The sequence below is a fragment of the Leuciscus leuciscus genome (genome assembly GCF_965113295.1).
Source record: "Leuciscus leuciscus genome assembly, chromosome: 22".
Taxonomy (NCBI): domain Eukaryota; kingdom Metazoa; phylum Chordata; class Actinopteri; order Cypriniformes; family Leuciscidae; genus Leuciscus; species Leuciscus leuciscus.
This window is the reverse complement of record NC_138746.1, coordinates 21,700,781-21,714,716: the sequence shown is the minus strand read 5'-3', so window position 1 is coordinate 21,714,716 and position 13,936 is coordinate 21,700,781. Positions and strand designations below refer to the sequence as shown.

The 13,936-nt window shown below is 39.5% G+C and overlaps 2 protein-coding genes across 4 annotated transcripts in view; one reads left to right on the top strand and one right to left on the bottom strand.

Moving 5' to 3' along the window:
- esr2b (estrogen receptor 2b) overlaps positions 1–13,936 on the bottom strand; it is a 65,715-nt gene that overhangs the window by 4,855 nt on the left and 46,924 nt on the right. The gene's annotated exons all lie outside the window — the stretch shown is intronic.
- The window catches only part of syne2b (spectrin repeat containing, nuclear envelope 2b), a 109,311-nt gene that overhangs the window by 87,858 nt on the left and 7,517 nt on the right, over positions 1–13,936 (top strand). For both annotated transcript variants that reach the window (XM_082154399.1, XM_082154398.1), the window contains 7 exons: positions 6,539–6,701; positions 6,926–7,113; positions 7,228–7,378; positions 7,569–7,751; positions 9,822–9,959; positions 10,075–10,269; positions 10,353–10,650. In XM_082154399.1, the coding sequence (XP_082010525.1) occupies positions 6,539–6,701; positions 6,926–7,113; positions 7,228–7,378; positions 7,569–7,751; positions 9,822–9,959; positions 10,075–10,269; positions 10,353–10,650 (1,316 nt within the window). The remainder of the gene's footprint in view (positions 1–6,538; positions 6,702–6,925; positions 7,114–7,227; positions 7,379–7,568; positions 7,752–9,821; positions 9,960–10,074; positions 10,270–10,352; positions 10,651–13,936) is intronic.

Below are 13,936 nucleotides of genomic sequence, written 5' to 3'. Positions count from 1 at the left end.
TCAACCAATTGCCTGGATTTAATGAATAATAAGCAAATATAACAGACAATATAATCATGGAGGCGCCCGCGCGGTCTCTTGCATTGCACGTTAACTGGAGCGCATATCTCATCCTAACTTAACGAAACTCAGTGTATGCCTCACACAGACATGAGAAATACATCAAATACACAAAGCTTGAAATGTCTTTAAACAAATTATTCAAAACGAAAAAAGAAAAAGGCTACTCTCTGATTATGTAATCCATTATGTGCATTTCTCTCTATAGGCGCGTTCACTACGAATAGCCTATGGCGATCGTCAACTTCATCTTTACAGCCGACACTGTCAGAAAACACTAGTTTATTAATAAAAATCATGTACGCGTCACCGGATTTACAAATGTACATCTTGCTTGTTGCACGCACACATATTATGTCGAAATAACGAGATATTATGTTGAAATAACATTATTATTAATAATAATAGCCTACATCTTTTAATAATAATTCATAATTCATAATAATTTAATAATCATAATTGAATATTAAATATTTAGTGGCCAAGTTTTGCGCAGCTCCCCTTGTCAATGATCTAGCACCTCCTCAGCACATGCGTTACAAATTCTCTGGCGCCGCCCCTGCAGAGAAGCTACGTAAGTAATTTTAATTTTTTTGTTCAATTACCTCCAACCCCCGTTTTGAGTCGCTCGGACTCGACTGAATTTGAAAACCAACGGACTCGGTCTTGACTCGGACTCGACCCTTCAAAGACTCGGTCTTGACTCGGACTCGACTAAATTTGAAAACCAACGGACTCGGTCTCGACTCGGACTCGACCCTTCAAAGACTCGGTCTTGACTCGGACTCGGCATAGGCGGTCTCGTCCCCATCACTACTACTCAGTACTTTCTTAGGTAAGCAGATCATCTGGTGGTATGTCATTTAATGTAATTGTGTTGCTTAGCCTCTTAAGAGAGGAAGGAGGAGGTTAAAAGGGAAAGGAGTTTGTTACCCGTTGAACCCTTTAACTGCAGCTCCCTCTTGCCTCGTAACAACAGATACATTCACCTGTAGAGCTCTAGATCTTCACATGAGCAGTCGAGCAAAAATCTCTGCATTCACATTGACAGTGATTAAAACTGCACGTAGCTGGCTCTCAAAAACCAGCGTCATTGTGTTTTTCTCTGCTTTGCAAACAGGCAGGCAGACAAATTATACCTTGCTTCAGACAGGCATATCATAGTTCCAAGCTGAGCAGATTCCTGAGCGCCTAGAAGCGATTTGAATGTTAGCTCTGGCTCTTTGCCACTAATGTCAAGGTTTTAGGTGCAGGTGCATGTGCATGTAGACACTAAAAGTAGCTTTGTGGATCAGTAGGTAACCAGGCACGAGACCAGCCTGTCTGTCGGCTCTCCTTGAGCTGCAGCTTTACGCCCGTCAATATTCCTTCCCATCAACCACTCCATGAGCACAAGTCAAACGAAAAGACACCTACTCCCGTAAGGACACCTACTCCCGGCCCAACACTTCGAGCAATCCTCCATTTTTATTTCTCGCTGTGATTTTGTAGTCTAAGCTCAAGGATGCAGAAGTTACGAGAGAGTAAGTCAAAATGTTCGGTTGTTGGATGTAGTAACCCACACGCTTCATTACACCGTCTCCCAGCATCAGAACCTCTTTGAAGTGCCTGGTTGAGTTTTATTTTTAACGGAAATGTACCCATAAAGTCATTTTTGTGTGCGCGAACGCAAAGCACTTCAAGGATAACTACTTCAGCAACAACAGGGTTTTTCCTGCATTGAACTTGTTTAAGCGCCCGCCAAAGCGATTTTTTTGTCCCGCCAAAGTCTTATTTGATCGGTGAGTAATGTAGATGAACTGCCGCGCTTGTGACAGGGCGCATGTTTAACTGAAAGAACGAGCAGAGAGAGAGACCCGGTCGCGCGTGATATGTCTCCTTTAAATTCACTTTGAGTGTGTATTGATAATTCCGTTGAAGTCATTTGTTTTCTCTGTGTCTGAGGTCAAAGTTCACAGGCGTGACTCCAGCGCGCTGGGCCTGTCTCAGCTGGTTGCTCAGTTTTCATTGTTACTATTGAGTGATTTCAGACATTATTTTGCATCTGTTTTTAGACCATCTTAGGAGAATATACTGAATATACTACCGTTTGTAGTATTTACTTTTTTTGTTGAAGAAATTAATATTTTGATTTAGCTAGGATGCATTAACTTGATCAAATGTGTAAAGACATTTATAATGTAACAAAAGTTTTCTATTTCAAATAAATGCTGTTCTTTCTATTCGTAAAGTATCCTGAAAATGTATCACAGTTTCCACAAAAATATTAAGCAGCACCGCTATTTTCAACATTGATAATATTTCTTGAGCACTAAATCAGCATATTAGAATAATTTCTGAAGGATCATGTGACACTACAGACTGGAGTAATGATGCTGAAAATTCAGCTTTTTCATAAATAAATTAGAATAGAAAAACGTTATTTTAAATCGTAATAATATTTCACAATAGTACTGTTTTTAATGTATTTTTGAATATATAAATGCAGCCTTGGTGAGCATAAGAGACTTTTTTTTTTAAGAGACCCAAACTTTTAAACAGCAGTGTATGATTTTGTGTGTCACTCACACAACTTGCAAATAGGAGTGTGCGATTGAGATGAGTCTCTAAGCAGGATTACAGAAGTTGACACTAACGCGTCCGACTCTTTTGTCACCTAAAATCACAGCAGAGTTCACCCTCACAGCATCTGCACACGGGGCAGCTGCTGTCTGCTAGCACGAGCCTTTGTGTCCACTCACCCTCCCATAAGTCTTCTGTCTCAACTTATTGTGTCTCTCAGCCAATCAGCATCAAAGCTCTGTCCTTCTGCTCTTCTGCTATTTGCTGAGTGATGGCAGCCATTATATTATTGAACTCTTGGTGTCTTGCAAAACTCGGCTCACCATTGTTGGACAAAGGGCCAACTTAGATGTTATGTTGAAAACACCCCTGCTGAACACACACATAAATGATTTTGAAGAATCCCACTCTGGAAAGTTCATTAAAACTCTCTACTCAATGTTTTAAGGACCCATTATACTGCTTTGATAGATGCTGACCAAAGCGCTTGGATGAGGACATTTGTTTTCCAGTTTCCACTCAAAAGTTCAGACACCTGAGCTGAAACTGTTGCTAAGGCAGCAAATTTGTCTTAAGGTTATTTTAGTGTGTGACAGCATTGCCTGTTTGTGTATGTGTGGTTTTGTGTCTCTTCACAAAGAGTCCACATTTTAACATAAGCTTTATTCACCATGACTATCATCCTGAATGGATATCAAATACTGACTAACCGTGAAGTGGGACGGTGTAATTAAACCCTTCAGAGGTTTGAAGTGTGCTCTGAATCTTCCCAACACCTGTGAATCGCCCTCTTCTAAAGACTGAAAGCAGCTCTATCTATGTGAGGCCCACCAACGTGGTTCGCTGTGCCCCAGATTTATCAACTCATTTGGCTGAACTGCTTTAAAGTTTGAACAATTACTGCAAATAATAATGTGAACTATTTTAAATGTTTTGAAAAAATACGATTGGTGCTTGCCTGTTCAAAACGTGCCGCAAAGATGCCAGAAGTGTCCCAAATGATGCTCTATACACTACACTTATACTATGTACTCTTCTGCCTTTTTGTTTATCTTATGATTTTGTTATCTAGTATCAGATTCTGACAACCTCTCTCCTTCTGATACGTAAGGAAAGATTTGACAGTTGTCTTATTTAAACTTTTTCCCATTTAAACAAGTGGTTTATACAACAAAATGGCATAAAATAGTGCATAAGTACGCAAATTGGGACACACCTTTTGTGTTGCTATGCAGTTGCTAAGGTGCTCTGAGTATTTGTTGTGTGTTTGCTAGCTTGTGTGTGTATGTGTGTGTTAAAGGTACAGATGTGTTGTTTTAGGTTATATGCAATTGTGTATTATTTGTTATTTGCTTCTGATCATTTGTGAAGTTCTCCCACCTGTTGCTTAGAGAAACAGCGCAGTGTTTTTCTGGGATTGATAATCTGTTCAGGTTAGGTTTGGATTTAATTAGCTTTAGTCCATGGAACATAATCTCAGACCACAGAGGAATACAACACATCTATCTGTATGTCCGTCCGTCTTCCTCTCTGTCTGTTTCTCAGTTCCTCATCTATTGTTGACCTGGATTGTAGTTCAGATAATATGAAGACATAGAAAACATAATCAGTGTGTGTTCGTGAGTACATTCACTTGTCGGTCGGTCGACAGTTGGTTCATTTATACAACCAAAAAGTGTCTAAATACTGTTTGTCTAGAGTCTTTTTCTCTTTTCTTTTTTAAAGTGTGCTTTTGCTTTGAAACAAATGTGTCTTGGTTTATTTTTTATATAACACTTACCAAGCTAAACTACCACACACTGGCTTTAATACTGCTTTGATAAATAGTCTTTTTAATGCCTTGTTGATTTTGATCAGATTTTATAGATCTTAGTAGTTTCAATTGAAGAAATTGATGTGAACTGAGCGTCCTTACTATCCCCACTGTTACTGACATATCTCTTGACCATTCAGTGAGAAGTGGGGTGGGGGGTGAATATGAGAGAGGGACAGGAGGGTGGGAGTAATGTACACAGAAGCTCACGGTCTGTGAGAAGAGTGTGTGTGAGATCAGCCACTGCCATTCAGACAGACATGCTAACGCTAACACGAGAGAACCATGGAGCCTCACCGGTTTGTGAGTAAGTGTTTTCTAATTGCACACACACCACACGGATGGGTCTTATAAGCATGCATTCATATATGTGTGTGAGAGGGGGATGGGCAGTGCTTTTGTCAGTGTGTGTGTGTGCAGTACTAGCCTGAGTGCAAGACTGATCATAATCTGCTTTATATGGAAACACACTTGTTTCTAGGGAGGACGTGTAGGCTACTGATGTGCTGATGGTGCATGGTGCAAACAGATATGCACTGCGTGAGGAGCATGCATCTAGAATCATGCATTATGCATAGAATCAAGCATTACTAATAATGCATTGAAAATTAAATGCATTTTAGATTTATTTTTTATGTTTTTATTATTTTTAATCTCTTTTATATCATTATACATTTTCTAAGGCTTTCATATTCATGTGCTATAGAGGACATCTTGTCTCATTTCCTCATTCAAGCTTATTTCAGTGTACCCTTTTACAACTAATATTTTGAGTGACTGCTTGCATCTATTATTTTCCCATGACTTTGTGATAATGCGAATAGCACTTATGTATGTGACAGTAAGAATAAACCTTCTGATAAGAACAAACGCTCCAATGCAGTGCTGTCACGTGCAGTTGAGTTGTTGTGTGATGTCACTTCTTCCACATCAGCACTCCGGTTTGTTTTGGTCGGACCTCCATTGGAATGGTCACGTGACTGTGGAGGAATGTCCTCATCCTCGTAGTCACATGACGTCACTTTTAGAGTAGAATTAACACTGAGTGTTCTGGTGTGGTTTGAATAGAGTGCGACAGACAGACATGACATGGGTCACCGCACACTCAGACTGAGCAAAACGCCTTTTTTCCTGCATTGTTTCTTTGTGTATAACTCAGCTGATAGGCTAGATGTGTAGGAATGACACTAGGTCAGGGAATGTTTACTTTTTATGTGAACTGTTACTCAAGCACCACAGAACAAAACTCATATACTAGATAAACATTTATATTAGATAAATGAATATACCAATGTCATCTTGGTTTTTAGCAATAACGACTGGAGGTTATTAAACAGTATCATATGCTTTTGTTGAAGCCATCAGTGTACACCATTTCAACTTATTTTTAAAATAATCATGTTTAATCCTAGAATTGCTAGAAAAAACTACAAATCTAGAAAAACTAGAAATCTCCACCAATCAATCAGGGAAACAGATATAGGTGTGTGTGTGTGTGTGTATGCGTCTATATATATATTTAATTTAATTTTTATTTTTTTAAATCTTTTAAATGAATGGGAGAAATACTTCTGGAACCAAAGGCACTGCAAAAGTTGCACTGTTCTACTCTATGGAAGAAATGAGGACTGTGAATTGGCTACTGTTTTATAGGAAGGCAAATGTACAACCAATCAGGACTCTTTAACAGCAGAGAAGATTACCTTAGTGGTACATATGTTGTTAGAATAGTGTTTATTTCACTCTTTGTTTAGAATATTATAGTTTGTAATTCATGTACTGTAATAATTAATATTTTTATGATAGATTGAAAGTCTGGGTCTGGAGATAAAATAACAAGATATCATTCTGTTTTAAAGAATTGCAGGGTTTTTTCTGGTATAAAATCCAAATGTGGCACTAGCTTCACTGAATGACTGACATACAGTATTGACTGACTTGAGTAAAAGATTGATTGATTGATGTTTGAGCAAACCTGAGTTCGAGTCCTTCCCATATTCTGTTCTCTCTCTCCTACTATTGCTTCCTGTCTGCTCTTACACTGTTCTTTTAAATACCGGCAGAAAATTCATACAAATGACAGACTGACCAATTGTGTTTCAGGGTGAGGAAACTAAAGGAGACATTGGTGACAGTGCAACAGCTGGATAAGAACATGAGTAATCTCCGTTCCTGGCTTTCCCGTGTTGAGGGTGAGCTGGCAAAACCTATCATCTACACCATGTGCCACAATGATGAGATACAGCGTAAACTAACAGAGCATCAGGTAATCACCGCATTCATAAACCACAATATGTAGCTAATATGTATGAATATCTAATCTGATTAAGTTTATATTCCTTTATTATTTAAAATCAAAATGAGCTTTCTCCTAATATGGGATGCCTTTGCATCATTTTAATGTATTGGCAATGTCATCTTTCTTAGACTGGTAGTTTGAGTTTTTTGCTATATGTCAGTCTTAGATTGTGATTTGATTTTTATCACTAGGACTTGCAGAGAGACATTGAACAGCACACAGAGGGTGTGACGTCTGTTCTGACCCTGTGTGATGTTTTACTGCATGATGCGGACGCTTGTGGCAGCGATGGAGAGAACGACTCCATTCAGCAGACCACACTCAGCCTGGACCGCCGCTGGAGGAACATATGTGCCATGTCCATGGAAAGGAGGATGAGGTCAATACAAACACCCAAATCAGCTTGTTTGACCGCATCAATGTCACTCTTTAGAAAGTTTAATTTGTTTTTGTTTGCTTTTTTGGGCCCCTGACTCCACACTGCCCCCTGCAGGATTGAGGAGACATGGCGTCTGTGGTGCAAGTTCCTGGACGACTATGCACACTTTGAAGAGTGGCTGAACACGGCAGAACGCACAGCGGCCAACCCCGCCACTAAAGACGTACTCTACACCTGTGCTAAAGAGGAACTTAAAAAGTTTGAGGTCTGATTCTGTTTAGTTCTGTTTATTGATGTTTATTTTTTTTTAACTAACTGTAATAGTAGTCTTTTCATATGAGAAATAGCATCAGTTCTGTTATAAAAATGAAAAATGGATACTTTAGTGGCTTTTGCAATTGTCATTAGATCTATTGGACATTTAACCCTTTTTTTAAAAACATGCACACATGCAGGCGTTCCAGCGTCAGGTCCATGAGCGCCTGACACAGCTGGAGCTGGTGAATAAACAATACCGACGTTTGGCACGAGAGAACCGGACAGACGGTGCCAGTAAACTGAAGTTGATGGTACATGAGGGAAACCAGCGCTGGGATATGCTACAGAAGAGAGTTGCTGCTGTGCTCCGCAGGTTAAAGGTCAGTAATTCAGTAATATTTAGTTTTTTAAAGAAATTAATACTTTTATTCAGCAAGAACACATTGATCAAAAGTGACAGTAAAAACATTTATAATGTTATAGGTAAAGGTTTCTATGTCAAATAAATGCTGTTCTTTTGAACATTCTATTTGTCAAATCAGAATCCAGATTTTTTTTTATTATATATATATATATATATATATATATATATATAATATGTATACAGTATATTAGTGCTGTCACGTGAATTTTTTCCAGTTTAACGCTTTAAAAATATTTAACGCAATTAAGGAAGCATCCATTTTTTCTGTCATTCTTTGGCTAGGTTACATTATATGATCATGCTCTTAATCACGCAAATGCTTTTAAGCCCATTCAAGCGCAACAAGACAAAGAGAACGGGCTGTCTGTGATTGTCCTGACACACACAACACACAGCAAAGACGCGTGCCAGAATCGAGTTTTCTTTCCTGCTTGAACGAACAATAACACAAATATGCCAAACTGTCTGTTTTGTCTAGTATCCTCATAAGAGCAGTCTTAAAATAGTTAAGTCTTAAATGAATGTAGAGAGTTGTGGGAAAATAGGATGTGTGTTCAGATCCGCATCATGTGCAGCAGTGGCAGATCTTAAAGTGACAGCAGCCACTAATGCTGTCTGTCATTAATGCTAATCAAAGAACATAGGCAACAGAGAAAATTACTCACTGCTGTTAATTAACTCAGTATTAGTTGTCTAGTCCCACTCATCTTTCTCTTCCTCTAAAGGGAGGCCCATATGCTCCATTGACAGTCGAAAAAAATAAAAGCAGGGCTTGTTCCAGTGTATCCAAGCTAACATCAGCTAAGCCTCTGAAGAGGATGCCTATGGGGATTACCCCCAGTTTCCACAGGAGAGCAACATCTCTCCTTAGAGAGTAACATCTCTCCTTAGAGAGTAAATGAAGAGGAAGGAAGGATGCTATATTCTGGTCCTAACCTCTTTGCTCTTTCCTATAAAAAACTACAGCAATTATTAAAGGGAGCGTGTCAAAATGCTAGCTTTCACCATTACAGGTTATAACCTTCTTCCCTTCCTGGAAAGCCCCAAACCCTCACCCATGAAATTGGGTGGAAATGGAGCCACACCTATACATCCTTGCTAAGGGGAGCTAACCCAACTGACATGAGGAAGAGAACAAAATAAGGCACCCTGCATCAACCCTAGAATGCAGGAGCACTTTGTCCAATTGAGGGCATTAGGGTAGCCACCTGTTAAAAAAAGAGGGGAGCTTCCTCATAGAAGGTGTGCTCAACCCAATTAATGCTTCAGAGGACTGAGCACAATGGCTGGCCTTAGTGACACCAAGTTGATGTATATCGTCACTGTCACCCGTTTGATTATCAAGCAGAAAGGAATGTAGGACGTGATCAGTCATCAGTTTGTCGACAGATAATTTACATCAACCAATTCCAGTAGCTGGTAGGATTGATGCAACAATGCCTTAGCTTCACCGCTCAATCTTCAAATAGCGACAGGCTCCATGCTCTGGCAGGAGATTAAACTGCTTCAAGAAGCAGTAATCACCCAATTAGAAAGTGAGGGTTTGTAAGGGTTTACAAATGGGTTCAAGTGGTGACCACTCACCATACTGCCAGTACCTGATGGAGAATGAATTAACATGAGATCGCTTAGAGGAGGCAGAGGTTCTGGACTCGGCCTTAAAGGAGAAAAATCTTCTGAAGGCAGCGGACTGCACCCTCGCCTCCTTGAATCTCTCAACCACTGTCTTAACAGAGGTGCCAAAGAAACCCAAAAGCTAGATTGGGGTGTCAAGGATGAAAGACTTATCTTTCTCCTTGATTTCTGAGAGGTTTAACCATCTCTCATTATATTTATATATATTATATATCTGAATAAACCAAAAAACCTGCAAAAATTGTAATAAAATTAACTGCATCTCTGACTTTCACCTGTCCTGGCAGAAATGTGCTCCACTTTTCATTTCCATGCTAACAAAGTATAATTTATTGGGGGAGGATTTTAAAAGAAAATGTTGGTAAACTCTAAACGCTCCTCCTCTGTGCAGCACTTCACATCTCAGCGGGAAGACTTTGAAGGAACGAGGGAGGGGATTCTGGTCTGGCTGACTGAGATGGACCTTCAGCTCACTAATGTGGAGCATTTTTCAGAGAGCGATATCCATGAAAAGATGCGTCAACTAAACGTACGTACTCTCCGATCTGAAACATTTTAAATGTAATTTTAAAATGTTTAAACATGTTAAATGAGCCTGGACTGCAGTCAGAATGCAGAATATCTTGTGCTTTGACTTCCTGCAGGCATTTCAGCAAGAGATCACTCTAAACACAGATAAGATTGATGCGCTGATTGTGTTTGGAGAGAACCTGATCCAGAAGAGCGCTCCGCTGGACGCTGTACTCATCGAAGATGAACTAGAGGAACTGCACTCCTACTGCCAGGAAGTATTTGGCAGGGTCTCCCGATTCCACTATCGTCTTATCAGCAGACGCCCGGTCAGTTTGAAAAGACTCATCTCACAAACGCTCAACAAAATACTCTTAAGCATGAGTACTGACATGAAGGTGTACTTTCATAGGTGATTGAGGAGGACCGAGAGTTCTCAGACAGAGACACAGATCCGGAAGACTCGGCTGATTTCAGTGGGGTGTGGGAGAGGGAAAGGGAGGAAGATGAGGCTGCTATGGGATCCGATGTTTCACTGACGGTACGTCAAGCCGTGTCCCACCTGTTACCACCTGCTCTGGAGCGCTCAGGGCGTGAGACGCCCGTCAGTGTGGATTCTATTCCGCTGGAGTGGGACCACACCGTTGATGTGGGAGGATCTTCATCTCCAGAGGATGATGAGGAGTTGACATACTACAGTGCCCTATCAGGTAACTCTTTACTGACTGGTCTCTGTCGTTCTATTAAAGCATATCTAGAGCTGTTATATGCTGCTCTGTTGGTGTTTCTAGATCTCAGTTTGTTATCTGCTGCTCTATTAGAGAGTATCTAGATTTCTTTGTCTCTTACATGACACTGTTAAAGGGATAGTTCACTTTGAAATTAAATTTTGGAATGTTTTAGCTTACCTCAAGGGCATCCAAGATGTAGGTGTCTTTTTTTCCGCAGTAGTTTCAATTTTTATATTTTTAGGTCAAACCGTTCTTGTCTGTCAGTCATATAATGCAGGTCGATGGTCACCACCTCAAAGAGCATGCACAGAGTCCAAATTAAAACAATTCCCCATCGTTCAAATTAAACAATTCCCCATCGTAAGTACACATTGATGGCCTAAGACACGAAACGAGCGGTTTGTGTGAGAAAACGAACAGTATTTATATCGTTTTTACCTCTTGTACACAGCCACGTCCAAGTGATCTGAGAGCGCAGTCGGGTATAGATATATACAATAGAAGTCGCCTTGGCTACGGCAGTTCATTGGAACGAAACCGTAGCCAAGGCTAAATCTAGTGTATATATCTATACCCGTTTCGTGTCTTAGGCCATCAATGTGTACTTACGATGGGGAATTGTTTAATTTGAACGATGGGGAATTGTTTTAATTTGGACTCTGTGCATGCTCTTTGAGGTGGTGACCATCGACCTGCATTATATGACTGACAGACAAGAACGGTTTGACCTAAAAATATCAAAATTGTAACTACTGCGGAAAAAAAGACACCTACATCTTGGATGCCCTTGAGGTAAGCTAAAACATACCAAAATTTAATTTCAAAGTGAACTATCCCTTTAAGAGTGCATAGATCTCTCTGTTTGTTTTTTAGTGTGTCTATATCTCTGTCTGTTATGTTCCTCTCTGTTAGAGGATATCTAGATCACTATCTGTAATCTGTCGCTGTATTAATGTAGATGTAGATCTCGCTGTCTGCTATCTGCTGCAATGGTAGGTCAATGTAGATCTCGCTTTCTCTTGTTTCTACTATCCAAAGCTTTATTAGTGTATAAAGATCTTCCTGTCTGTTGGCTCCCGCTATGTTATACTGTATCTAGATCTCTCTATCTATTATGAGTCATTATATGAGATTTTTTAAAACAATTTTCTTCACAACAAAATCATATTTAATCCATTAGTGAAAATCATATTATAATCTCATACATTTTGTGCATAATTAAATAAAATATTTATGTCCTTAAAAGTTGTCAACTATGTTACTAACCAAACAATCCCCTGCAACTAAGAAATGGTTTATCAACCAGCATCATGTGTGAATTAAGTTGCCATGTAGAACCAAATTCTTAGTTAACATAGTACAGTCCCTCCAGAAAAACGCGATTATGCGATCTTATAATTCAATGCATAATCAGCCAAAGTCCGCATATTTATGCGGGGGCCGTATTTTTCCACAAAAAAAAAGCCGCACTTTCGCCGCATAAATTGCCGATTTCCGCGCGCAAAATATGCGGGGCGTGCATGATTTCATAATCCCCCGCATTTTCGTTGCAAAAAAGTCACATATATCTTAGCAGAAAGTTGAAAAATGTTGCGTTTACGTCACACAAGCGCAGCCATTTCCCCTGTTGCCATGGGAACGTTATGAAGTGACGTTATTACAGTTGTAAGTATATTAGTAGTATGTCAATTTACGTTACAGTAAAGGCCCTTTCACACCGGATGCGTAACGAAAAAGCGAAACGAAAAAGCGAATAGTTCGTGTGCGAATAGTTCGCATCAAAACCATTCACATCAGCCGCGACGCGAATTTGCGACGTCTGTGACGTTCAGAGAGCTTCAACATTCCCGAACTTTCGCGCGAATCGCGCCGACAGCTGAGAAAACATGGACACTTCATCATCATCATCCAGTCATAGTCATAGCATCCAGTGAAGACGAGCTTTTCATTTTATTTAAAAGACAGAAAAGAAGGTTTTGGGTGCACCCAATCTTACAGAACAGAGAGTCTGAAGGGGAGTATGCTTATGTGCACAGTTTTTTTTTTTTGCGTCTTCAACTAAACACAGTGCGTTTTGTAATGTAATGTAACTACATGTAACACACGAAGTAAGTAAGTTAAAAATCATTCGACTAGAAACTGTAGATATCACACAAAGAATGTATACTAAAAGCAGCCCTAAATAGTCTCACTACATTTTGTTACGTGTTCAAAGTAAACACGGTCTCTGTCTCTATCTTTGACGATAATAGTGTTAGCTTTCTATCCCAAATGTAGTTTCGCATGCCTACACAGCACAGGACTATATGACTAAAACTATCACACAACAAACTCACAGTCAAGATAACCGAGTTGGTTGGCAATGCTACGCCACACATTGTCTTTCAAATCGTTGTCCTTGTAGTATGTGATTGGCTGAAGCCTATTCTGTCGCCGCAAAAGTAAAAAAAAAATCGACATCGAAGCGAATAAAATAAAAGTCGTTTTTTCGCCGCTGCGCATTCGCGTTCGGTGTGGAAGCACTCATTACACAAACAGCTGATGTTTAATAAAACCATCGCGCGAATGGTTCGTGCGTCAAAATCGCGTCCAGTGTGAAAGGGCCTTAAGAGATTGCACTTTGTGCATTGGAAGCACTTATTTTAACAGAAGATGTCTGTTTTGTATAGCTAACCTCTGTAAAGCAGGAAGCACACATTTTATATTTTTATATTTCTTTCATTTATTCATTTTTACAGAAGTTGTAGCATATTCCTTTTGTAAAGCTACAGAACTTGTTTGACTCTTCAATGTTTTGTAAGTTTGAGCCATGTGTTTATTAAGGTCTGAAATAAAACAAGATGAGAACTTAAATATTCCCAGCACTTTCTGTGATGTATTATATCATAGGAAGTAATAAGAAATGACTCTTTACATTAAGGTAGTAGCCTAGTGAGAACAGTGTTGTTGGAATCACTTTTTTTCCTCTTTTTCATCAAACCGCAGTTTTTGCAAGTTCCCACAATTTTTGCAATCATTTCATCGCATAAAATTGCATAAATATCCCGCATATTCCATCGCATTTTTTAAGAAAATGTGCCGCATAATCAAGGATTTTTGCCCGCAACAATCACAAAAAAACTCCGCATTTTTCTGGAAGGACTGATAGTGTACTGTGTGACTGTACACTGATGATAATGAATTGTTTGCCATAGGTTTTATCCTAATTTAACCTACGTGTCAGAAAAGACTGTGTGTGTGTGTGTGTGTGTGTGTGTGTGTGTGT